This window comes from Barbus barbus (assembly GCF_936440315.1).
Source record: "Barbus barbus genome assembly, chromosome: 7".
NCBI lineage: Eukaryota > Metazoa > Chordata > Actinopteri > Cypriniformes > Cyprinidae > Barbus > Barbus barbus.
The window spans coordinates 1,985,131-2,012,781 of NC_136735.1; the positions used below are offsets into that span (position 1 = coordinate 1,985,131).

Consider the following 27,651-nt stretch of genomic DNA (forward strand, 5'->3'; position numbering starts at 1 on the left):
ACACAGGTTATTGAATGAAATTACAGTTTAATTATTTTCTGTCAACCAATCAAAAGTGTTTCAATTAACTGTAAAACAAGTACTAAATTCTATAACGCAGAGGTGGGGGACTTCAGTTACATGACTTGAGTCGCAAATTTAACGACTTGCTTGACTAAATGAAGAAAATGACTTGACTTTGGCTTGCACCTGAACTACATGACTCAACAATGACTTTATATGAATTGTAATTTAATAATTTTTTCACATCATTGTGACATCAATTGATAAATTGACCACTGATCAGAGTCTGGCCGAATGCATTATGCTGCACAAGTCCTAGGGCTGTATGTGTGTCTTGCTCCCACCTCTGCTATAATGGATAATAATAATAATACAACTGTGCTATGATTGCCTCTGTAGATTTTGAATTGTCTACTTAATGTAAGGTGAAAACATATTGATTGATGTAATCACACTTAATGTAACAACACCTTTAATAGTTCTAAATGTTTAACTCTAAATAATATTATTTTAATTGTATTGTTTTTTAATTTTATTTTAATTTTATTTTCATTCTCTATACATCTTCTCATATTATCTGTACTGTCATATTAACTGAATGTATTAAAAAAAAAAAACCTTTCAACAAGTTTGTTCTTTTTTTCTGTAATTAAATAAATCATAAGAGCATCTTCATGAATTTGCCTGTTTCATATGACAAATAAAAATATAAGTTCCAAATGAACTACTCCAGATTGGAACTTGGGAACATTTTAAATAATTGACTGCTAAGATGGTTATTAATGTATTTGGCTGACAATATGTATCTGTTGCATCTATTGTATATAGTTCATCAGCTCATTCATTCCTTGCTTTGCCTTGCCTATTCAAAAAGTGGAGTTCATCTAAACAGTTTCAGTCAGTCTTTTCCATTCATTTGTTATTTAGACCTATCCTTAAAAACAAAGAGAAAGAGAGAGCACTGCAAATAATAGCAATCATTCAAATCACAATCTGATGCATCATGCTGCAGCTATTCACCTTAATGTTTGTTACATAAGTGTTTTTTTATAATATCCTTTGTTTTTAAGTTGGTGATTAATTTTGGGAATGAGTTAAATCCCATTCGACCACATTAAATAACAAGATGCTGAGGTAAAATAAATAAATTAGACTTTTGTATTTATTTAATTTATATTTTATTTTACAAATGTAATCTGAAAACACACAGATAGATAGATGATAGATAGATAGATAGATAGAACAATAGATAGATAGATAGATAGATAGATAGATAGATAGATAGATAGATAGATAGATAGATAGATAGATAGATAGATAGATAGATAGTCCGTCACTGGTTTTGAGCCGCATTAGATGTCTAAAATGCTGTCTGTTTCCTTCATCATCAGCAATATGGCAATAAACTTCAGGGTTTATGCATTATTTTATGCATTTCCATGCACCGCTCTTTAACACACCCTGACACTGTTACATAAGCAACACAGACACATGCTGAAACTAACTGGTTAACAGTAATTGCTGTGTGTGTTAAATCTATCTGTTTGCTAGTATTTTTGCTGGATGATAAGATAATGATGGTGATGATGATGATGATGATGATGATGATGATGGAGGAAACAATGTTTGTAAGTAATGGTTCAGCTGGCTGTGTCTTACAGAAGGGCAAATATTTAATGTGTAATACATTATTCCATAGGATTTTTCAGTTATTCAAAATAATGTTATTGTCATTCAGATGAATTGATGACTTTGTATCTAACAGGCTCTAATCACACCATTATTTGGCTTCCTATAAAGATGTGTAACGGTCTTTACTTTCTTGTCTGTAACTGTGTTGTTGTGTTATTTATCTAAAAGAATTCCTCCACATTTATATATTAAGGTTGTTTTAAAATCTACAACTATTGCTAAACTGTAAAAGTGAATACAGAGTAAAAAGAGTGCTGTTACTGACCTGCAGTAGGTGTATCCAGTTGCATCCTGTGGGTTGTAACAATAATAGAAATGGACAAAAGTTTGAAGTTTACATGCATTTATTTTGTTAATTAAATTACCTTTTTTTAAAATTCAAAACAGAATACTAGTTGAAAAAAATAACAAATGTATAATGTAGGCTAGTCAGTGTGTGTCAAATTTTGGGTTATACACTGTAATTTTTTGTTCAGTCTTGATATTGATAGCCATGACATTACTACACTCTAAAAAATGCTGGAATAAATACATCCCGCAGCGCTGGTAACATATGGACAAACCCAGCGATTGGGTTGTTTTCAACCAACAGTTGCGTTAAATGTTTAACCCAACCTTCTGGGCAGGAACACAACCGCTGGGTCAGAACAACCCAATCGCTGAGTTCGGCCATATGTTACCCAGCACTGGGTTGTATTTCATCCAGCATTTTTTAGAGTGTAGGTTTTCTTTTACATTTAGGTGATTTTTTTTTATTTAGTAAATGTAAACTATGCTACATAAAAATACTATAAGAAAATCTAATTATGATAGCAGTCCAGTCTTAATATTCATTAACCTGATTGCAATCAATTATTACCCAGAAGTATTACCTTGTAAACCCTTTATATGTGTACACAGAGAACATACAACCAACCACATACACCTCCTACTGTCATCTCAGGAGGATGGTAATCATCCCAGTACTGTGCTTCCAGTTTGTTACACAGACCGCATTGCAGCTCACCCCAAAATATTATATGTGCTGAACATACTGACATTTTAATCATAGATTTTAAGATCTGTACGATTAAATTCTGCATCTGTGGCATAAAACCTAAAGGATTTTTTTTAAATGTTGTGATGATAAAAAGGTATTAACCAAAGTTGCATAATAACAAGTGTAAAAAAAACAAACAAAAAAACACGAAAGCAATATGATTTTAATTTTACTTTTTGCATTTCTTTACTGCTATTACTGCTATTCCTGCTATTCCTGCTACCACCACTAGTACCACACAAACGTTTCCTACAGTAATTACAGGTTTCCACAAGTTAAGCTTTCTCTGGGCCTCATTAAACATCTTATTAGTGTAGTGCCTTCCTTCATTTCTAATCACCAACTCATCCATCTTATCCAGCAGCTCGTTTACTTGAGTTTTGTTCTCTCTGTCTTCATTGTTGAATGCATGATATCTGCCACCACAGGTCATAACAAACTCCCGTAGATCTGGACTCTCCTCTATATGATCCTTCAGGGGTTTGCGCAGTGCATCAGCGTGAGTGAACACAATGATGGTGTGTCGTCCGGCATCTTCTCCAAAGTTCTCCTTAATCCATTTGACTGAGTCCATGACTTCTTCTGTCAGTCTCACATCCACCCTGATGACCAGCAGGAACACATGAGGACCAGGAGCAGACATTTTCATACACTTCTTTATTTCAGCCTTCACTTCATTTTCATTTGCTGATGTATCCTGCAGGCCTGGAGTGTCGATTATTGAAATGGTCCTGTTACCTATTCTTATCATTTTTCTCTCTGATTTTTGAGTAACTGACTCTGGACAATTGTCCTCTTTAAATTCATCTCTGCCCAGGATGGTATTTCCAGTTGCACTCTTTCCAGCTCCGGTCATTCCCAACATAACAATCTTCAGATTTACTAAAGTTAGAGAGACACAAAGTGTAACATCATGTCATCATTAATATCATGACAAAGTGACACACCCAATCTTTTTAAGTTATGGCAGAGAGTAAGATTTCAAACTTAAATATTAGTCACTTTTGGTTCAGAAGACAGAATGCACTGATAAAACAGTGCATAAATTCATATGGTTCTTTTTTTGTCCTTTACGTTTTAGGATGAAAATTTGATGTGATGCATTGATGTGATGTTGTTGTTATTTATTTAAGAAAGTAATCACTTGTGCGATTTTCATCTGGCAAGATGATAAAACTGGTAAAAGAAAGTCCAATAGACTTCAACTGAAGCTCAGACCTGAGTCAGAAACTCAGACCAGTAAACAACCTCCGAGAACAACCTTTATGGTATTATTTCATTATCAGGGATTTATTTATTTTATACATATATATTTTCCACAAGCTTACACATTATAATTTTTAACATTTATAATTTTGTTTCTGTTCCCAGATTACGTGCTTTCTTGCCTTTCTACATTTAACCTCTTTTCCCCAGAGAGTACTGCTGGAAATGACACTTTTACAGTAAATCTTACCTAAAGCAAATATTATTCCCTAGCTAAGGTTGTGTAAGTGTTCAAAGCCATGTTTCTCGATGTGTTTTATCTTTCATATTCTCAGTGGTTTTACATTTGATTTGCTAGAGCTGAATGGCGGTTTGCCTCAACTTATGTTGTTATTTAATGTGCTTTAAAACATATTTAAACACATAGTAAAGAGTGTAAAGACCATCGACTCTACCGTGCGACTCCACCGGGCAGGGACACCGGCAAGGGATAGTAGTAGCTTTTTATTTAATTTTTTCATTGATATGTTTATTATTGAAATGTTGTTGTTATATGCATGTGTCAATTTTATTTAATTTCTTTATTTTCTTAAATATGTGGGTAGATAGTATTTATAGAGTTGTAACTTTTTAGTTTTAGTTACTTTTTCTTATTTGTAAGTCGCTTTGGACAAAAGCGTCTGCTAAATGACAAAAGTAAAGTAAGTAAAGTAAGTAAAACATATTTACTACATCCCTTTATAACTAACATGGCCCTCATATTTTAAGCAATCCAAGAGCTTGTTCAGAAATAAATACAGTCTATTAATTTTGTTGTTAGATTATCATATTTTGTTGGAATGTAGATAATAGCATTAATTTTCTTTTTGACTAATATAATTATAAAACTGTATGTAAATTTGACTGACCTGTAATCACTGGAGCCATTTTCCTAGAAATCCTCTTTTTCAGTTTTAGAAGCTTAAGGCCAGTGCTCTTTTTTCTCTTACTTGATCTTGGCTTGGATGAATGACAACTGAAAGGACTTCGCAGACAGCGAGTGCTCAGGGTAACTCCCCTTATTTGAATATATGATCACATGACTGCAGCTGCAAATCTGTGCCAATTTAACTTTTCAATGATATTCTCATTATTTATTATGTTCTTAAATAATAATTAAAAACATCTCTATGTCACTCTAAATGGAAAGTGTTCATTTATGTAGAACTAACTTGTTTAATATGTTAGCACAATTAAAAGTTTTATTTGGTAGATAAATATTTTGTAGAGGATTTTACAAATGACGTAATACAGCATGTAACTGTAATGCTTTAAACTTGATCATGTTCAATTTTAGCAGTCTTCTGCAAATTATTAGCAGCTTTGATTTTCATAAAATTGCTTATAAATGTAGTCATTGTGTGTGTGTGTGTGTTTAGCTCTCATTTCCAGAATATAGCCACACACGTGTTATATTGTTGTATTTGCTGTAATGCTTGTCCTTTTAGCTGTGAAAACTACTTACAATGGGTTCATGTCAAATATCGCCACATACAGACTTATTTATGTGATTACAATAAAATATTTTTCATCAAAGTCAATAAAAACCATTGCAGGGCTATAAATGACAAATTCAACAGGACATCAGGCTTGAAAACATTGGCAATTGGTAAACCAACACAGAGAAAAGCCTGAGATGCCAATGCAGATTTAAATTTGGATACCAAAATGATTGATAACTGCAAAACTGTTTTACATCAAACGTAGCATAAATATAAAGAAGCTGTTTCTAAAATATACAAGTCAGTTGGAAAATCCATAAACGGAATTTATTTCTCAGCAGTGGCTATTTGTGTAAATAGCAGTAGATTTAATTTACACTAAGTGCAAAAAGCAGTATTTTCTTAGTGATATGGTATTTACATAACTATGGTAACTACTGGTATTTACTGCTAGGATTTTCTGCTATTAATACTACTTATTGAAAATAGTGCCAGTTGTTTTCACATCAGTATTGTAGCCTACATTATGAAACAGTATGCAATAGTAACATATTCAATTCAAATTATTAACCCTCTAAGCGCCAAAGTCGCAAAATTGCGACAAGACGTCATACTTCATGAAATGGGCTGTAGTTCCTAATCTGGTGTAATGGCTCATTTGTATTCCCTTCCACTAGATGGCAGACATGCAGTACTTCGATTCTAGACCAAAATTGTTCGAGGAAATAGCAGAGTAAGTGAGCTATCGTGTCATTGATGCGGAAGCAATTCATTTCATAGCGTGTGAGTAAATTGTGAGATTTGTGAGAGAAAACCGCCAAACGGCTAATAAAAAGTTGTACTGTGAGGATGTGTTGCAAATGTCATTCGCCGATTCTGACTCTGAAGGGGAATATTTCCTTTTGGAAATGACGATCGGCTGTCTAATGATCGCGCTTCTCCCGGTACATCTTTTCCGCGCAATGCTGCCGCTGCGCAAGGCGCGATCGTTCACAAACAAGTGATCATTTCAACACTTTGCCCAACGGGGATGGCAGGGGTGGACGTGGTCATAGTGTCCATAGGAGAGCTGTTGCTCTCTGATAATCAGCCAGATTGCGCTGTTTGTTCTGATCGCGCGCGCTCCAAGGGCCGCCGGCAGACAGTACAGGTGCAGTCAGTTTGGGGCAGGTCTGTGTGCTGTGCCATGCAATGAGAGGTACCATGCCACCTTATTCAAGATTCAAGATTCAAGAGTTTTATTCGTCACATACACAATTATACAGAGTATAACCAGCAGTGAAATGTAGGTCAGGTCCGCTCCAAGGACAGTGCAATTATAAAGTATACAAATATTAAGAGAAGAAAAGTAGAAAAAAAAAAAATAATAAAAAAAAAAAATAAATAAAATAAAATAAAATGAATAAAATAAAAAGATAGATAAAAAATATAAATATAAATGTGCAGGTCAGTATGTTGTTGACTTAAATAGTACTAAGAGGAATGTGCAAAATAATGTGCAAAAAAGTTGTACAGGGTATATAATAGCAGCAATATGAGGTAGAGAAAAATTATGAATAGCTTATTGATATGGTGATATTTACATGGAGTCAAGTGATGTTATGACACAGAGTTAGAGTTTAGGAGCCTGATGGCCTGGGGGAAGAAGCTCCTCCTAAGTCTCTCAGTTTTTGCCATCAGGCTACGGAAGCGCTTACCAGATGGAAGCAAAGTGAATAGTCGGTTACCAGGGTGATTTGAGTCCTTGATTATTTTGACAGCTCTATTTTTGCAGCGTTTGAGGTAGATGTCCTGCAGAGAGGGGAGAGCAGACCCTGAGATGCGCTCAGCTAAGCGCACAACTCTCTGTAGTGCTTTGCAGTCCTGATTGGAGCTGTTTCCATACCACACTGAGATGCACTGAGTCAATACACTTTCTATGGTCCCTGAATAGAAAGTTTTCAGGATTGCTGGTGAGACCCTGAATTTCCTCAGCTGTCGCAGATGGTACAGTCTTTGCCTGGCTTTCTTTACCTGAGTTTGGATGTGTGTAGTCCAAGTCAGGTTCTCGGAGATGTTTACACCGAGGTACTTGAAGCTACTCACCCTCTCCACAGGGGTCCCACTGATCATAAGAGGTGTGTAGGGCTGCTGCTGTCTCTTCCTGAAGTCCATGATCAGCTCTTTAGTTTTGCTCACATTCAGAGAGAGACAGTTGTCCTGGCACCATGATGTGAGTCTCTCTACCTCGTCCAAGTATGCGGTCTCATCGTTGTTGGAGATGAGGCCCAGAACCACAGTATCATCAGCGAATTTGACAATAGATGTGGAGCTGTGAGAGGACACGCAGTCATGCGTGTAGAGAGAGTAGAGCAGGGGACTCAGGACACAGCCCTGTGGGGCTCCTATGTTCAGAGTGATGGAGTTTGAGGTGAACTGGCCAACTTTCACCACTTGAGGTCTGCCGGTGAGGAAGTCTTGAATCCAGTCACAGAGTGAGGAGTTTAGGCCGAGGTCTGTGAGTTTAGATGCCAGCTTGATGGGGACTATAGTGTTGAAAGCTGAGCTATAGTCAATGAATAGCAGCCTTACATAATTTCCATTGTTGCTATCCAAGTGTGTGAGGGAAGAGTGGAGAACGTGAGAAATGGCATCGTCCGTGGATCTGTTTGGGCGATAGGCAAACTGAAGAGGGTCCAGAGTATCAGGGATGGAGGAGCAAATGTGGCTCTTTACAAGTCTCTCAAAAACCTTCATGACTATAGATGTGAGGGCAACTGGGCGATAGTCATTCAGGCAAGAGGGTTTATTGTTCTTTGGCACAGGGATAATGATGGATTTTTTGAATGAGGTGGGAACCACGGCGGTAGCAAGGGACTCATTAAAGATAGAAGTGAACAAACCAGCGAGCTGATCGGCGCAGGACCTCAGAACACGGCCGGTTATCCCATCAGGTCCGGCTGCTTTCCTGACGTTCACTCTCTTTAGCGCCCTCCGAACCTCATCCTCCGACACGGTGATTACAGGATCATCGCTGCTCTGCCTGTTGCTTCCAGACGCGCTGGTCGGCAGAAACGCGCCACCGCCGTTGCCATCGAAGCGGCCGTAGAAGATGTTTAACTCGTCGGCCAGCAACGGATCTGCTCTCACCTCCGCGGAGGATTTGTTTCCGAAGTCACAGATGGTCCTCAGTCCCTGCCACATCCGTCGAGAGTCGTTGAGCTGGAAATGAGACTCAATTCTCTCTCTGTATCTGTGTTTGGCGGCTCTTACTGCGCGTCGGAGAGCATAGCACGATGCTTTGTACTCGCTCGTATTCCCAGACAGAAGAGCCTCATTGTAAGCGGCGGTGCGTGTGTTACCCGCGGCACGGATTGTTCTGTCCACCCACGGTTTCTGATTGGAGAATGTCCTTATCGTTATTGTTTCTGTAGCTTGCTCGGTTAGCGTGTTTACGAAGCTTAATGCTACATCCGTGAACTCGCTGACGTCAGAAGAACTCGCCCGGAACATGTCCCAGTCGACGTCATCAAGCGCCGCCTGCAGCATAGTCTCTGAGTGGGAGGACCAGCGCGTCACTACTCTCTGCACCGGAGGTTCCTGAACGAGCCTTTGTTTGTATCTCGGTGTTAGAAAGATGGCGGCATGGTCCGATTTGCCAAAAGCCGGTAGTGAGCGGGCTTTGTAGGCATCCTTGAACTGAGTGTAGCAATGATCCAGTGTGTTTGGTCCTCTAGTTGGACAGGATACATGTTGGTAAAAGTTCGGCATGACCTGCTTGAGGTTGGCTTTGTTAAAGTCCCCCGCGATGATGAAGGCAGCGTCAGGATGTTTGTTAATGTGGCCGCTGAGCACATCGTGAAGTTTAGACAAAGCCAAGCCAGTGTCCGCCTGTGGTGGAATGTACACAGCAGTAACAATGATCGATGAAAACTCCCGGGGCAGATAAAATGGGCGGCAGATAATGGAAAGATGTTCCAGATGAGGCGAGCAGGAACGCGACAGAATGGAGATATTCCTGGGGTCACACCATTTCTTGTTGATCATGAAACATACTCCTCCACCCCTGGATTTACCGGCCTCTGCTGTTCTGTCCGTCCGAAAGACAGAGAAGTTATCACTCGGCATTACAGCAGTGTCCGGGACCGAGGACGAAAGCCACGTTTCTGACAAACAAAGGATGTTACAGTCCCTAATGTCCCGTTGGAAACTAATCCTGGCTCTAAGATCGTCCATCTTATTCTCCAAGGATTGGACATTAGCGAGGAGAATGCTTGGGAGAGGAGGACTGTGAGCCCTTTTCCTGAGTCTGACTCGAATTCCAGCGCGCTTCCCGCGGTGTTTCTTGATCCGTCGCCTCGGGGGGGTGTTGTTTATCTCCGCGTTCCGAAGAATCTCCAGAGGCCACGCAGGATTCGTGGATAAAGTGTCCTGAAACAGGTTGGTGTAGCGGTTTCCAATGTCCAAAAGTGTTTCTATGTTGTAGGTGATCAGTGCCGACGTGAGATGTGTAAAAAGAGAAAGTAAAACTAAGTAAAAAGGAAGGTAGAAGCAAATTCTCAGTGGAGCGAACCTAACGGCGTCCGAACACAGCGGCGCCATCTTGTATAAGACAATAAATCCATAAATCAATCAATAAATCAATAAATATTGGGGCAATAAATCCCTCCCTACACCTACACTACCCCTACCCGATCATTTATTTTTAACTTTTTGACTATTTCCGTTATTTTTGTTGAAAATAAATGCTTGCCTGATGAGGTTTAAAAGGGGAGAAAAAAAAGTTTGTCAAAAGCCATAGGCAACATGTTCTCACTCCCAACTCCTCACATATTGAAGCTTGGTCAGGACTACTTGGCATCGCTTTTTGAAGCTCAAGGTACCCTTTTAGCGTCCTTTTTCGACTTGCAGGGCCATCCGTTGCTTTAAATAAGAAACCCTTGGTGTCAATATGCCACGTGAAAGGTACTGGGAATTCTGTCGTCATAATTCAATTATATATTGGGTAATAATATTACCATTATTGCATTTATGTTGGGGTGTGATTTTTCAATGTAAACAGTCACAACAGTTTAATTTATATTACATTATTTACATGTAACCCAACCCCTGATCCTAAACCTACCATTTGTCAATAAAACACAAGATAGATACAACTGCCATCATAATTTATTCAAAAAGTATTAAGTCTTCCGAGGCAAAACGATTGATTTGTGAGAGAAACAGATGCCGTAAAGACTTCCTGTGTGCTGCTGCAGTCTGTGCACGAATTCAAAAAATGCCGCCAGAAGAAGCTTTACGTCAGCTTTGGTTGTGAAAGGCTATTGGCTCTTGCGTGTCTCGTGATCGATTGCGTCATGCTATGGGATGAGAGTATGCTTTTGAATGAGATGTGAGCGCGTTAATGGAGCAGGATCATTTTCAGTGATTAAAACCTTGTTTTACTCTCTTCTTCGCATGAAGACATTGTTTGGCTTCAGAAGGACTTGGAATGCAAGTCCCCACCAATGTTAAAATCAAACCTAAACCCACAGTAAATTCCCTGATGTTAAATCAATACCGCTCGGTGTTCACAGTAACACTGAAGCAGTGTTAGAGTTAATCAGGTACTCAAGTATTACCTGATGATAACAAGCAGAATCACCGAATGAAAGAGAAACACAAGAACTACAATCCCCCCCTTCTATGTAAAGCGCTTTGAGTACCCAGAAAAGAGCTATATAAATGTAACTAATTATTATTATTATTAGTTTTGAGAATTAACAGATTTAGATGTTGTTTTATTGAAAATGTTTGGTTACCATTATGGTGATTATTGCTTTGGTTGAGCAGTTTGGCTCTTGGCTCTTATGTTATGTTTGTGTGTTTTATTTTACAGAAGATAAACATAACATGTCCAAAACGGGATAAAGTGTCCAAAATAAACGGGGGATCTGGTGTCCTTGTTGTGCTGGGGGATTGTGAAGGAAGGGTAGTGTTCGAGAACGAGGGGTCAAGTCAAGTCACTTTTAATTAGATAGAGCTTTATACAATATTGACTGTGTCAAACAAGGTTGTTTTCGTAAACAAAAACTAAGACCAAAACACCTTTTCGTCAACTGAAATAAAATAAAAATGTCAAAATCAATGAAAAACTAAAACAGAGCGAAGCTAACAAAATTTACTGAAAAACTAACTGATATAAAAATAATAATGATCAAAAATAAATAATCTTTTTCGTAATTATTGCAAACACCCCATGGTGGAAAAAAAAGAGCTATGTGGCGTTTAGGGAAATACCTGTAAATGGTGCATCATGTCATCTGACGGAGAGAAGTTGCATGGGTCTTGCATGGGTCCCGTTCGGTAAACCCACACCCACAGTTCTTAACTGTTCAATGTTCTGGATAAACAGTTCCAGATACGTGTTTTCAAAAGAGAACTCCAGTCCTGTTAAATGTCAAAATCAAAGAAACAACTATTACGTTTTCATAGGTCATTGTGTCTATTATATGTGTTTGAGAAGTTAAATAACTGTGAGCATATCCTCAGTAAATCAATAGAGAAACTAAAAGCTCTCAGGAAGACTTTAGTCACATGATCATGGTTTGAATGAAAGTATCTGACTGGTGTCAGCAGCAGCTGCAGCACTGTGACTCTGTGCAGCGGCGAAACACGAGAGAAGACAAGAACAATGACTTCAACACATACAGGTCTGTGAAAACCTGTTGACAATACTGATCACTTCTGTTTCTTTGCTGTTTAACTAAAATAGGAACATGAGAGGAATGCTTAAAAGGGAGCCTATGTAGGGAAAAACATCTGTACAAATTACTGTATATTTTCTCTCTCTATAAATAGAATAGAATACATACATAGAAATAAATATATTTAAAACTTTTAACTACGTGCCTCTAAATACATTTCTCCAGCACCGTTATTACGTACCTTACTGCATGCAGTGTTGGGGAGTAACTAGTTACATGTAAGGGAATTACGTAATTTAATTACAAAATAAATATAATTGTAGTTAGTTAAAGTTACTGAGAAAAAAAATTGTAATTAAATTACAGTTCATGGCAAGCCAGTTTGACTTTTATTCCTTCTCAGGATATGTATTCTTGATATCAACAATTCTGTTTTTAATAGTTAAAATGTTCATTCTTGATATCAGGAATTAGATTTCCACTAGTAACAATGTTAATTCTTGATATCAACAATTTAATTTTCACTAGTTAAAATGATAGTTCTTGATATCAAGAATTAAATTGTTGATATCTGTAAATGTATTCTCACTAGTTAGATGTCACCATAGGCTGCCATTCAAAACCAATTGTTGATATCAAGTATTCACATTTTTACTAGTAACAAAATAATTATTGATATCAACAAAGGCAGTTGATATCTGAAATTGCCCTTGCAACTAGTGACAATATAATTACTGATATCTTAAATAACATTTTAACTAGTAACAATACTTTTACAGATATCTAGAAATGCCATTTTCACTATAAGAATATGAATTCATGAATATTAATGAGATCTGGTTTTCCCATAATCCTCTTTTTAGCGTCAGCATTGGCAAACGATGGTGGAAGAACGTCCATTCAACGACAAGGCATTCATTTAGCCATAACATAAAAAATTACTTCATGTCATTTTTTTCTTGTTTACTTTTGGTTTCATTACTCTTTCTTCTAATACATCAAATAAAAAATGCAACCAAAATGAAAAATAAAACATAATAATGCGTACAAAGTTTAAATGTTTTGCTGGATTGTTTTTTTGTTTGTTTAATATCGTTTTATTTAGGCTACATGGACGAGTTGTCATATTGCGTGCCCAAATTATAACACCGACACGTTTGATGAGTTTTGGCAAAACAGCACAAAATAATATGGATCAGAGACTATTTGTTATCTCTACAGAGATCCATAATATGGTGTCTTCATAGTACAGCACTATTTAATCATGTCTGGAAACTTGACAAGTGTTTTATTGGGGTAAATGTAAAAAAGAACAAACTTGTAATGATCTATGAGCACACACTACGGTTATACACAATGACTGAATTTATTTTCAATAAAACTGGGGTGGGGGGGGGATGTGTAGAGACTAGGCTTAGGAGATTCCTTATCCTGTTCCTGACTCCCTCTAGTGGATAAAATTAATATCACAGCCTTCATCTTCCAGTTGAAACGGCTGATAGTTTAGAGTTTGATTTTGGCAGCGGCTATTTAAATTCAGTGAATACAATGCATTCTAATTACACTAAGTGAAAATAGCTTAGCAATAGGATATATTTACACTATTTAATAATAGTAATATTTTCTTGCAGTAAGTTGTTTGATGCTCTTTATTGCAAATAGTGGGCGAAATCTGCACCTTAGTATTGTAGTAGGCTACATTATAAAACAGTATACAGTAATAAGGTATTGAGTGTAAATTATAATTTGTATTAAAATTATTAACTGGATGCCGCCCCTACAACTAACCCTACCCTTAACCATTAATCACGTTATTTTCCATTCTGTTATTTTCAATTTTTCCGAAATTTTTACTAAAAAGTTTTGACTGTACCGTATCCCTTAAATGTCCGTCTTTGAACTTGCCGCTTACTTCAAATATTTCAACTCAGATCAGTATTTTGTGTCTAATTATTTACTTTTGTGGCTAGCAGCCTGTAATAATCGGGATAATGCACATCCAGCCAGGTGTTATTGCAAAATAAAGATTTACATTATCCCTTTCTTATGATGATCTTAATTCAAGTGAAGGATTTTGACAGTCTGACAGTAATCAGTGTTGACTTCTACTGTAAGGTTAACCCTGCCTGCTTTAAATGTTTCAAAATGATTAACAGTTGAAAATATTACAAATTTAGAAATGGAATCAAAAAGTAATCAAATGTAATAAGTTACATTACTTTAATAAAGTAATTGAAAAGTTACACTACTTATTACATTTTACACTTTTAGTAGTTCCGATAGTGTTAACAAATGTAAAACTGATATAAAAACGCATTAGTTGATGCAGCCGTGCTATTTTGTAGTGTCACAATGTTCGTACCGGAGCTCTTCATCACTTCACAACGCTGCATTGCATGAGCTACCGAGCAAACCTACTGAGTTTGAAAACTCTGTAGAAGCTGTATCTGTGACGACAAGTTTAAAAGCATCAGTTTTCAAATCTCACAGCATGTTAAAATTGTTTTGAATTCATAACATAATATTGCTCAAGTAATTAAGCGAAAATTAGGTTTTATTAATCGAAACTGTGGGGCTGCAAATCATACTCTGTGTGAAAAGGAATAAAAGTTGTGGGAGTTTTACTGCCTCTAGTGTTCATGTGGCGTAAACATCCTGAATGAGGTTGAGTTTCAACAAAGGATGATTTCAGACTGATATATTGATATTGGCCTGCTGTTATATTTCTCGTATTCAGTAAAGATGGAAAGTCTAATTGATTTTAGTGTTTCTTTTCATTACTCTTTATTAGATGTCCAAACAGACTGAATCAAACTTTTATGTTGATCTGTTGAGATTGATATGGCGATATGGTTGAAACTGTCAGACTGATTATATAGTTATTAATTTTAATCATATTACATTTAGCAAAAGGCTAAACAATAACATATTACTTTATTGTTATTATTTTATCATTAAGACATTAGCAACACTTTACGTGAAGCCTTATATAATGCATTAGGTATTTATAATGTACATTATACTGCATTATATCTTTTCATAGATAATTACAACAAAAGCTGAAATGCATTATAATATTTACAAATTAATTGCTACAACTGAAACATTTTAGCTGTCATGTGTTTTAATGAATTATACTTTCTAAAGGTGTAACAACAAATAGAAATGTATTATAGATTATTATAGCCTAGCTGTGGTTGCAATTATTCATTCGATCATTATAAGGTGCATTACAAGGCATACTGTAATTGATGCATTAAAACTACTTTTATAAACGTATATGCTAAATCTTTTTGATCTTTTTTCTTAGCAGAGTGTGATCTGAGGATCGTTCTTCTGGGTAAAACTGGATCAGGAAAAAGTGCAGCAGGAAACACCATCCTGGGCAGAAATGCTTTTGAAGTTCTTGATTTTATAAAATCATCCAATAAATTGTGTGAGAAAGAGGAAGGAAAAGTGGGTGGAAAGACTGTTTCTATAATTGATACTCCAGGACTGTTTAACACGGCTATAGAAAAACACAAAGTGAAGGCTGAAATAGAAAAGTGTGTGGAGATGTCCTCTCCTGGTCCTCATGTGTTTCTGCTGGTGCTAAAGCTGGGTGTGAGATTCACAAAAGAGGAGAGAGAAGCAGTGAAATGGATTCAGGAGAACTTGGGAGAAGAAGCTTTGCGTCGTACCATCATTCTGTTCACTCACGCTGATCAGCTGAAGGGAAAACCTGTGGAAGATTATATCAATAAAAGCAACTATTTAATAGAAATCCTTGACAGCTGTGGTGGCAGATATCACTCATTCAACAATGAGGACAGAAACCATCAAGATCAGGTCACAGAACTGCTGAAGAAGATTGACACAATGATGGAGGAAAATGAAATGAATTATTACACTCTTGAGATGTTTAAAACAATTCGGAGAAAGAAAGAGGGAAGAAGGAGAAATATTACATGTGCAGTTGGAGGACTTGGACTAGGAATAGCATATATAGCACGTGTTGTTGCAACAGCAATTGAAGGCAGAGCAGCAGGAGCAGCTGTAGAAAAAGTAATAGCAGTTCCAGAAAGTGCCGTAGCAGCAGGAGAAGCTGTTGTAGGTAGCTGTCCAGTAGCTCTTATAGGAAAAGCAATAGAAATTGTGGCAGAAGCAATTCCAAAAAAAGCAGGAGAAATTATAGAAGAGGCAGCTGTAGAAACTGCAGCTGGAACAGGAGCAGCAGCAGCACAAGGAGTAGTTACAGGTCTGGTAGCAGTAGTAGTAGCAGCAGCAGCCAGATCTGCAGCAGCCGCAGGGAAAGTGGTCTCATCTGGAAGAGTAGCTGGAGTAGCTGCTGTAGCAGCAGCATTTGGAGGAGCAGCTGTTGCATTAATATCTGCACTGAGACTGTAAAAGCTACTTAGTTATCAGCTACTTACAACTCTAAGTTTTAGATTTGTATTGGCCTTATTTGAATATAATTTTAACTGAAAATGAAGTTATACATGTATGCCTTACCACTGCATTAAAATTCAAGCAGATAAATAATTCTTCAATTAATTTAGATGTACTGCATGAGAAATTAGTTCATATGTTTAATCAAGCTTTGGGCAGTGTTGGGCAGTGAGGTTTGACTCTTGAATACTGATACACATTTTATTTAGCAATGCTTTGTGTACTGCTTTTTGATTCATTTCTTTAATAATGCAATAGTGCAATAATAATTATTTTTAATAATATTAATAATGCAAGACATACAGTCTCAGACAGGGACAGATTCGCTGGAGCTCACAACAAGTACTTCAAAGGAATTTATTACGTTTGTTGCTTGTAAATCTAAAAGACGCAGTGAAACAAAATGTTATTTCACCTTGTCCTCTCTTTTCCATGCAAAATTGAATAAAGAACAAGGATAAATCAGTAAATAATTTGTTAATAGATACATAACACACCAATTATGAAATTATGTTCTCACAAGTAGTTAGAACCAAATAATAGATTATTTATATTGAATACAGAAAATAAATATGGAAGTAGAACAGGGTTTGTGTATTGTTTCTTTTCATTGTTTAATTTGAAGTTTGCAGCTCATCTTTTTTCCCTTCTTTTTACTACTTTAGTTCTGAGTACTTGTCTGTCACGTGTGTCTTGTGTTCCCGCCTCATGTTTCCTTATTTGATTTGTTTCCTGTCCTTGTTAAGTGTGATTATTAGTTAATTCTTGTCCAGCTGTGTTTGTCTAATTATCTATGATTATCCTGTGTATTTATAGTCCTGTCTATTCAGTTTGATTTGGTCTGGTCTACTCGTTACTCCCCGGTGTTCCTGTCCGTGTCTACCTTTCCTTGTCTTGCCCTGCCTTGTTAGGAGTCATCCTCGTCTCGTGTTCCTAGTTTCATCCTTGCTGTGTGCACCGTGACAGTACTCAGCTCTACATATAAATAGAGCTGAGTACTCAGAACTTATTTCATTTCAGTCCAATAAAACAAGGATATCTAGAAACCTACTCTAAACATATTTCAGTTGAGTTCATTAAAAGGATAATATTTATTAATGATTCTTAATTTATGTTGCAGTTAAGTAATTAATATACTGTATACCACATCTATTTTCTCTTGTGTTTTTACCTTCAATAGGTTGACTGACCCAGCAATGTTAAAAAACAACCCAGCAAATGTGTTAAAACCTAGGTGGGTTAAAATAGCACAGCATGTGTTCTGTTCAATATTTACCCAGTGCTGGATGTTTTTAACCCAGATGTTTTTTAGATGAACATTTTATTAAATTAAATATTGTGTACTCATTTCTGCAGTCCTTCATTTAAACAAAGTTGGTGAGTTTACTTATATATTTTTAGATATTGATAATGATAATGACGCATATTTCTTTGTTTTTATTAAGTATATGTTTAGTGATCATTAGGAAAAGACATCTTTTGTATTTGTTCAGAGGGGGTGTACTCATTTATGCTGTGCATTGTACAATACAATACAAACCTCAATTCATTTTGTTGTTATATCCACTGATGTCATTTTGCAAATAGTTTAGGATGTTTGAATATGTCTTTGTATATGTTTTTGTATATGTACTATGTGTAATCTCAGCTGTCTTTTATTCTTTCTGTCTTCTATAACTCCTAAATATGCCCTTTCAGGTTTATGTGCATTTGGTTTTCTTTTTTTAAGCCTTACAGCACAATGTGTTTCTAGCCACTATTGGAAGCAATGTTTGGTTTTATGGGTGGGAAAATATGCTATTTACATTTTACAGCAAAGCTTTTCAAAAACTGATTTCATATTTACTGAATAACACAGACCATCTCTGTTTGTGGAAGGATGTGTTCATGTGAAGTCATTGTTATTTCAGATTATTTTTCCCTATAAGAAATGGATAAGTAAATGAATGCTGATTGTCTGTAAAAATTAAGGAGTGTTTGTCATGTTATAGAGTGCTCAATATCAGCATTAAGCTATTATTTTCCTTATTAAACCACAAAAAACGGGTTCTGATATCTATAGTGTCCCATGTTAGTGCTGTCAAACGATTAATCACGATTAATCGCATCCAAACTAAAGTTTGTATTTATATCTACTGTTTATATTTATTATGTATATATAAACACACACATATTTGAAAATATATGCAAATATTTACATGTATATATTTATATTAATATCATTATATAATTATATTTAATATACAACATTTTTCTTAAATATATACATGCATGGCTGTGTATTTATATAAACATCATAAATATACACAGTACACACAGATATAATATGTAAATAAAAACTTTTAGTTTGGAAGCGATTACTCTCTCTTTATCGTTTAACAACACTAATTATGATTTATACTGTGTGTTCAGGTATCTAAAGCAGCAGCTCCGAGTCTCAGATGAGAATAAGCCGCTAGAGGGAGAGTCCTTCATAGGAGCGGAGCTAAAAATGAAAGTGAAAGTAGATGAGTAAGCAAGGAGAAAAGCATATTTAAACCTGAATAAACAGTAAGAAATGTCCCTGTCCCTTAGTGTACATTATATGAATGTACCTTAAATAAACAAATAGCCTATCTGAAAACTGTGCTTGAAATTTTTATTTTTAAAAGTAAAAATTTAATTACAAATATTTAATAAATGTAAATTAGCTGCTAGAAACTACTGTTCAGTTTGAAAGGTTGCAGTAACTGCTGCTGGATTGAGATGAGCTTATTGAATTTTAGCTGCAATTCTCTCCTCTTTGTGTCCACCTTTTATGTGTCCTGTCTCTGACTTCTGTTAACCTCCTCTTTACAGATTTCCTAATATTTCCACATATTTCCAGGAGTGAAACAGTATTATTATAGGTGGAGTAAGATGTCTGTGGCACATTATGATTGGATTTATGCTCTCATTACAGAAGGCAATCAATGGGCAGCTGTGCATGCATGATGGGCCAGTCCTTGGCTAAATAAATCAATAATAATAATAAAAAAAATATATTCCCATATTCTGATATAGGGCGGAGACTTGGTTCTGTGCATCAGTTGCTGATTGGATGTTGAGATGTGGGTGGGGCACTCATGAGTATGCAGATGAGTATGAGCTTGCAGGGGCGGAGTTTAATCACACTATAAATTATTGGAGAATCCTGCTGTTTACATTCATATTAATATCACTGTAAAAAATTGTGCCGTTAAATAACAGTAATGTACTGGCAGCAGAGTTGCCAGTAATGTACTGTTAATTTACAGCTCTTCATTTTTACAGCATGTTACTGTTATAATACCATGGAAATGAACTCTGCTCCAATAGCTTCATACAGTTCGAGTTTAAAATACTAGTATTCATATGGCGTTAGAAATGTGAACTAACATCATTTGAGCTCACTGAGAAGAAAAATTCTTAGTACAAAACTGCAAACACCTTAAATAACTAAAAACACGTCTTTAACTCAAATAATTTTAGTTCATTATCAGCACATGTTGGAGTATTTAATGAAAAGAACACCGCTGCTTAAGCAATAGCACAGTTAATGTCTTTAAATAAAGCAGCAGAACATCAGAGTTTGTGTCTCATCATTGACTGAAGCACAGGCTCTACTCTCCAGCACAATGGTGACCCACATTAAACTAACATATCTCTCTTGTGCAAAAACACATTAATACAGTTTAGTTTAATATTGACTCTCCTTATCAGCTCATGACTTTACATAACTGCTTTTTTTGTGGACCTTCACTAATAATTCAGTAAAAATAACTTTTTTCATTTGGTTAATCTGACTGTTACGTTTTACAGTAAATTTCTGTTTTTCCTTGAATTAACGGTAATCTGCTGGCAGCACGGTTGCCAGTAAGTAACTGTTTTTCTACAGTCTGTTGCCATAAATTAATTAGTTTATTGCTGTTAAATTACATTTCAGGCTGTTTTTTTTTGTAACACAAAACTAATTAAAAAAATCCACACCACTTCATTAAAGACTGAATGAGATCAGAGAAGCATGCAGCTTCCTGATTATTACAATCCAACAACATTTACTAAAAATTTGGCTTTTGTTTCTATAACAAATACATTTTACAAACACTGTTATAGCAAACCAAAAAAAAAATAAAAATCTTTCATCAAAAGGTCAAGGGTCAAGAGCACAACTAAAGCAAACGCTGATCGCCATAATGGTGAGGTCAAACGAAACATTTTCTATAAAGCATCTAAATGTTTATTAATTCTCAAGGAATTGTTGTAGATATATGACAGAAATAAAGTCAGACTGTGATGTGTGAAGCTGGTGATGCTGTTTGAGTTGTTTAATCATCCTCTGCTGTTTTATTTCAGTTGAGTTCATCTAAGGCTGTGGCTGAAGTCAGTTGTAGTTTCATTTCTTGCTCTTTTCTTCAGTGATTCTGCTGTTTAGCAGCAGCTGTTCATCATTGGCTGAATTCACTCATTAGTGTTCATTCTCTCTGTCAGGTGGGCTATATTAGTAAGCATTAGCACATGAGTAGGGAATAGTGAATGAGGGTATAGGGTGTGATTTGAAACAGTCTCTGAGTGTCGACTCTGAGCGCTGTTACTTCACAGGACTTTCTCGAAAACAACAAATATTACCCAGAATTCATTGGTTTTCTTTACAGGATTTTACTGTTGTAATGAAAAAACAGAAAGTTACTGTTAGAATATGGCCGTTTTTTAACAGCAATTGTTTACAGTGTACTGATGTGCCCTCAGCCTCGTGCATTATATGCTTATACAGTATGTTTCTCTTCATGTTTGCAGAGTCTTTCACACATAATTTCACACTTAATGCCCTGTTCATGGGTGGAGCTGTTTACAGAAAGAGGAAGCAGAAATGTGAGAGGAGGATGTGTGTGTACATTTATATATGACTGCCATCTGATACAACTATTTCTGAATATCTGTGAGACTGAAGTCAATCAGGAATGAGGGCCATCATCATCATCTTCATCACTCTCTGTCTGATCTCAGGTCAGTTCTTTACTGGTCACTCAAACCTGAGTTTTAACTGATCATTATAATAACATTATAATATTCATTATAATAATAATAATATAATAAATAACCCGGAGCAAATGAACTTGTGTTTGGCAGGTCAGGTGTGTTTGAGTGTGAGTGGATGCTCTGGAGGGAGTATAATGTTCAAGTGCAGCAGCTCAAACCAGGAAAAGTCTTATGATCAGTTTAAAGGAAAGTATTTCTGCAGAAACAGAGACTGTACGACAGGAACCAGTACTGAGCTTCAGCGCCGCCAGGTTAATAATGGGAGATTCACTCTGTATGATGATGAAAACAGCAGATTCTTCACAGTGTTTATCAGGAACCTCAGCAGAGAGGATGATGGGAGATACACATGTGGAGACAACCAGACATGGAGTCGTGATGTTGAGTTAAAGGTGAACAGAAGTGAGTATGATACTTTATAACTTACTACAGTAATTGTTATTTTTATTATAGTATAGTTTAAAAGTGTACTATGAGGAAAAAAATCAATTATTGAGAAAATTCATAAATCAGTGTCTAAACTGCCTCACTGCTTTATAACAATTCACAACTGTATAATATAATAATGATTTATAATTTGAGATGACCGCAATGTCAGCTTTACGTCAGTCATATTTGTGAGGCCACATCTCATTTACTATATTTGACTTACTTGATCAGATGACATTTTTATGGATATATGCTTTGTAGGACAAATGTTTTTTTCTGTCAGTGTCTCGATGTCAGACGACAGATCGGTCTCATGTTTTGTACACAGGTGACCATACAGTACATATATAGCCCTAAAAACAAGCACAACACAAATTATAAAAGAATAAATACATAAATAAATTCTGAAAGAAGCATGACACTTTATGTGTCAAAAAGAGATGTTGACATTAGAGACCAAAGCTCCCCAGTGCACATTTAATAATAATATTTTAAGGTTTCAGTGCATGTCACGATGGTTTTGATTAAATCATTTTCAGACTCTTCTTCTTGTGGGACGTCTGTTATCCAAACTGCATATATTGGTCAAACGATCACTATCCGCTGTGAATATGATCATAAGTTTAAAACACACACCAAAGTCTTCTACAGAGTGAAGGTGGGTCCTGAGCATGTGCTGAACAGCTCTCAATCATCACAATCATCTGAAGACAAGTTCATCCTGACTGACAGTCAGAAAGATCACTTTAATGTGACCATCAGAGACATTTCTGCAGAGGATGGTGGAGTTTATTTATGTGGAGTGGAGAGAGACAAATCAGATAAACGACCTTCAAAAACATCAATTACTCACATCACCTTCATTAAAGAGATTGAGCTGGATGTTTCGAGTGAGTTTAGTTTCTATTTAATGAAAAAAAAAGAAAAGAAATAAGAAATGTGAATTCCTCTTGACTGTTAATAAATGTAATAAATCAAATTTTGTGTTGCAGGTCAAATAACTTCTGTCCAGGTTGAGGCCTACATCAGTAAATCAGTCTTCATCACGTGTGAATTTCCACAAGAACTCAAAGGAACTCACAAGAAATTCATCCAGAAAGATTCACCACAGAAGATCCCTGTTGATGAACAGAAGAGATGGGTCCGTCATGATAAAGTGCAGATGTATGATGATCCCAGTGAAGGAGTTTTGAAGGTTTTTATCAGTGATTTATCAGCAGCTGATGAAGGAACGTACAGATGTGGAGTAATTACTGCTGATGTTCATTTGTTTACTGAAATCAAACTGAAGATCAGTCAAGGTAATGAGCTTCTGTGAGGACAATTTCTAGCAGTTAAAATGAAAAAAATAAGATTTTAAATTTCTGATTTCTTTATTGTTTTTTTGTTTTTGTTTTTTTGTGTATAGTTGACCATTTTGGTGAATCAAGTAAATCAGTTGCTATTATTGGTGAAAGTGTGAAACTCTGTAATTATCCTGAGAAACAGCAGACCATCAAACACATCTGCAAAGAGAACAAGAAGAAGATCTGTCAGAGCATCAGTTCATCAGAGAAGCAGCGCTTTGAGTTTTCTGACAGTACAGCAGGAGTTTTTACAGCGAGCATCAGTAATGTGAGCCGGAGAGATGCTGGAGTTTACTGGTGTGGAGCAGAAACCAGACACAAGCATGTGACTTCTGTTTCTCTCACCAGTAAACATGAACTGACTTTATCCAGTATGTACAGTAACCATAAACCATGCACTTCAATAATACATGCATGTATTTTACAGTGTAAATATGTCTCTATTCTCTCTGACTATTAGTGCCTCCAGTGATCAGACGTGAAGGAGATTCAGCTGAGATCAGATGCCCTTATGATGAAAACCAGGCAAAAGAAATAAAGCATCTGTGCAAAGGAAAGTGTTTCACTAAAGATGACCAAAACATCATTCGATCAGATGAAGATCAAATAAAAAAATCAAACATTTCAGTAAAGGACGACACTGAACTCAATCTCTTCACTGTGACCATGACTGACCTGAGAGCAGAGGATGCTGGGAAATACTGGTGTGCTGTGAAAGACTCGTTTAACCTTCCCTTTGAGCTCATGATCATCATGAAGGACGGTGAGGCTGTTTATTTGGGAGAAGTCTCAATGTTTCTGATCATTTAGTTATTAAACTCATCATATTTAATGTTGTGCTCTTCAGTGATCACTCATGAAGCGTCTGTCGGAGGATCAGCGTCCATCAGCTGTAAATACATCAGAAATCACAGTCAGAGGTTCTTCTGCAGAGGAGATCAGCCCAATATCTGCATCAGAGACGGAGTTCGTGTTTCATCAAGTAACAGAACAAACAGCAGATTCTCTCTGACTGAAGAAACCTCTGCTGGAGTCTTTACTGTGAAGATCAGCGATCTGAGAGCAGAGGATTCTGGGAAATACTGGTGTGCAGAGGAGAGTTCTGGGTCCTTCATATTCACTGAAGTTCAGCTACATGTGACCAGAGGTAAAATAATATTTTAACCTAGAAATGACTGAACAGACTGAACAGCATAATATATTGCAATCTTTTCAAAAATAAAATAAAATAAAATGAAAATAGATTAATTGATTGTTTGATTGTTTCTAGAGATTATTTCTTTCTTCAGATGAACACAAAAGAAGGTATTTAGAGAAATGTTTTTTGTCCATGCTATGAAAGTCAGTGGGATTCGGAGTGAAATGTTTACCAACGCTCTTCAAAATATCTTCTTTTGTGCTCCACTGAAGAAATGAATTCATACAAAAACTCATATAAAGTCATGAGGTTGAGCAAATGATGACAGAATTAATTTTTTGAGTGTAGTGTCCCTTTAAAGCAGCATGTCGTGGTAAAGTCTGCAGTGTCAGTCAGATGTGTGAGAACAGAGCCATTTTCACACCAGCTTTACACAACAGACCACAGTTTAGTGTTTAAGTAAAACAGAAGTTAAAGCTGCTTGTTTGTGTTTTAGTTCGGTACACAGAAAGAAAGCATTTGTATTATGTTTCATTGCAGCCAGTTTACCAAGAAATGACTTTCACCTTCCAGTCTTTCCAGATCAGTTGGACGTCATGTTGCTTATTTTTAAACAATGTTATTGTTGTTGTTTTTTTTAAGCTTTGACACAGCTACTTTCCATTCAATGAAAACACATAAATGATCTAAATGTAAATCTTTTGCTCATTCTAAAGCTCTTCTGTTCTTGCACATATCATATTCAGACAGGTTCAACATTGGTGAAGCCAAACATCACCGCTTCTCTGTTTTGTAACCAATGATATCCAAGAATACACCAAGCATGCATACACAAGTTATTTTCTTTAAATAATGATCGATATGTGTCTGCTCCTCACACAGTATCATACAGCTGAAGACTTCAAATGAGTAATGTGGGATATTTTACAGCACCTTTTATGCTGTTTTTTGTCCTTTTTGGAGCTTGACAGTTATTATCTGCTTCAGAAAATATCTTCAAACGATCACATTTTGTGTTAACAATTACAAAACTGGTTCTTCTAATCTATTGAACAATCAGTGCTCTCTAATTGTGTATTTTCAGACATGACAACATCTGACACCAAAAGGTTTAAAGGTTAAAAGTGATATTATGACACGTCAGATGTATGTAAGTGCATGAATGTTTGTCGATGAATGTCAAGGACTCGTCTTATTTCTCAGTGACAATCCCTTTGTGTGATTTTAGGTTTCTTCTGTCAGCGTCCAGAAGCATGAAGAGTCTCTCGGTGATGGTACAGTCTCCACATTGAACTTCTCAAGGGTGACATTTCATAAATATCTGGTGTCAGAAATCACAATTAGATTATTGCTTTCATAACTAAAGATTTTGTTTTAAAACTTGTCATGTCACAGAAAAACTGCAAAGAATGAGTTAAGGTACTGAGCAGCTGGTGACACCTACAGGTCACTGTTGGGAAAAAGCTGAAATATGTCTTTAAGTGACTCTGTTTTGATTGTTCAACTTTCTAGAAAGAAAACTTTGGCTTCTTGAGCTGAAAGATGTGAGCAAGCTACAATGTTTAAGTGTTTTAGTTTGTTTGTTAACTAAACTTGTTTCTTTAGTTTGTAAAATGTGTGCAAGTAAATATTTGGAATGGTGGACATTTTCTTTTAATAAATTAATTTGATGTCATACATGTCAGTTTACTTTATTCATTTTATCAGGAAGTCCCATTGAGAAAAATAAAGAAATAAATCTTTTCTGCGAGACAGAGAGAGAGAGAGAGAGAGTGGGTCATGCAAACTAACAAATGTAACATTACTAAATATATAACACCGTAATGTGTTTCAGCAATACATTTCTAACATTTGTAATGTGTTTAGAAACAATTCTCAGAATTCTCTTCACACTGACTTTAAATGTAGAGCAAAATGTTTGTGTCTTATCATGCTTTTAAAATCTTTATTCAACTTACTCTGGTTTCGACCCTCTGCCTGAATTAACGTTTCTGTCTGTTGCTAATCCCTCTAATAAACTTCTGCGAATGGATTCTAGCTCTGCCTCAGCGTCCTGCTTACACTTACTGACTATTAATGTTGGGACAATGCTTTATAAAGGATCAACTGACTATTTACTAATGCTTAGCAGTTATTATAAAGTGTTACTTTATATTTTTATTTTTCTAACTAAACAATTTGTTTTAAAACTAGTCATGTCACAGAAAAAAAGAAGAAGCTTCAGTTGAATCGTGTTAGTAGGCAGCTGGTGACACCTACAGGTGACTGCTGGAAAAAAGCTGAAATATTCCTGTTTTAGTTGTATAGCTTTCTAGAAAGAAAACTTTGGCTACTTGAGGCTTACTACTTGGCTATCTTTTTGCAATGGTGGAGATTTTATCTTAATAAATGTTCCTGATGTCATACATGTCAGTTTACTTTATTTATTTTACCAGGAAGACCCACTGAAATATATGCAAATAAATAAATTACCCCATCAACTTCAGTCAGAAATCTTGGTGTAATCTTTGATAACCTGACTTTCAAAGAGCACATTGCAAAAACTGCTCGATCTTGCAGGTTTGCACTACACAACATCAGAAAGATCAGGCCCTTTCTGACAGAGCATGCTGCACAACTTCTTCCAGGCCCTTGTCATTTCTAGACTGGGCTACTGCAATGCTCTTCTGACTGGACTTCCATCAAAGACAATCAAACCTCTACAAATGATTCAGAATGCAGCGGCACAACTGGTCTTCAACGAGCCCAAAAGAGCGCATGTTACACCTCTCTTCATCTCCCTGCACTGGCTACCAGTTACAGCTCGCATCCAGTTCAAGTCACTGATGCTTGCGTACAGAACTACCACAGGCTCTGCACCCTCCTACTCACTATTACGAACCTACATCCCCTCCAGAAGTCTGAGATCTGCGAGTGAGCGACGCCTTGTGGTACCATCACAGAGAGGCTCAAAATCACTCTCCAGAACATTCTCGTTCACCATTCCTGGAGTGCGGGATCCCTGGCAATCTTCAAGCAACAACTGAAAACGCATCTCTTTCAGCACTACTTGACTTCATCCTAAACTTAAAAAAATACATATACATATATTTATTTATTCCTTCTCTTTCTAGCTTGTACTTCTCTGAAACTTGGTATTACGAGCACTTCTTCTGTCTGACTGCCTCTTTAAGAAGAATCACTTTTT

The 27,651-nt window shown here is 36.3% G+C and overlaps 3 protein-coding genes across 3 annotated transcripts in view; 1 reads left to right on the plus strand and 2 right to left on the minus strand.

Moving 5' to 3' along the window:
• Positions 1-27,651, minus strand: part of LOC306872949 (uncharacterized protein) — an 819,728-nt gene that overhangs the window by 709,806 nt on the left and 82,271 nt on the right. The gene's annotated exons all lie outside the window — the stretch shown is intronic.
• Positions 2,904-4,867, minus strand: LOC306872266 (GTPase IMAP family member 9-like; the record flags this gene model as incomplete). Its single annotated transcript, XM_079420764.1, has 2 exons — positions 2,904-3,616; positions 4,849-4,867. The coding sequence occupies 2 exons, from the start codon at positions 4,865-4,867 to the stop codon at positions 2,904-2,906; spliced, it is 732 nt and encodes a 243-aa protein (XP_079276890.1).
• On the plus strand, positions 21,375-26,500 carry LOC306872890 (polymeric immunoglobulin receptor-like). Its single transcript, XM_079421801.1, has 8 exons — positions 21,375-21,518; positions 21,642-21,953; positions 22,520-22,870; positions 22,973-23,281; positions 23,389-23,697; positions 23,787-24,089; positions 24,174-24,473; positions 25,693-26,500. Exons 1-8 carry the CDS (start codon positions 21,473-21,475, stop codon positions 25,719-25,721), a joined length of 1,959 nt encoding a protein of 652 aa, XP_079277927.1. The 5' UTR covers positions 21,375-21,472; the 3' UTR covers positions 25,722-26,500.

Excerpts from the sequence above, each read along its gene's own strand:
- LOC306872890 (XM_079421801.1), top strand. The coding sequence starts at position 21,473 with ATGAGGGCCATCATCATCATCTTCATCACTCTCTGTCTGATCTCAG. Across the intron at positions 21,954-22,519 it reads TGAGTTAAAGGTGAACAGAA|ACTCTTCTTCTTGTGGGACG; the intron begins GTGAGTATGATA and ends AATCATTTTCAG. Across the intron at positions 23,698-23,786 it reads ACATGAACTGACTTTATCCA|TGCCTCCAGTGATCAGACGT; the intron begins GTATGTACAGTA and ends TCTGACTATTAG.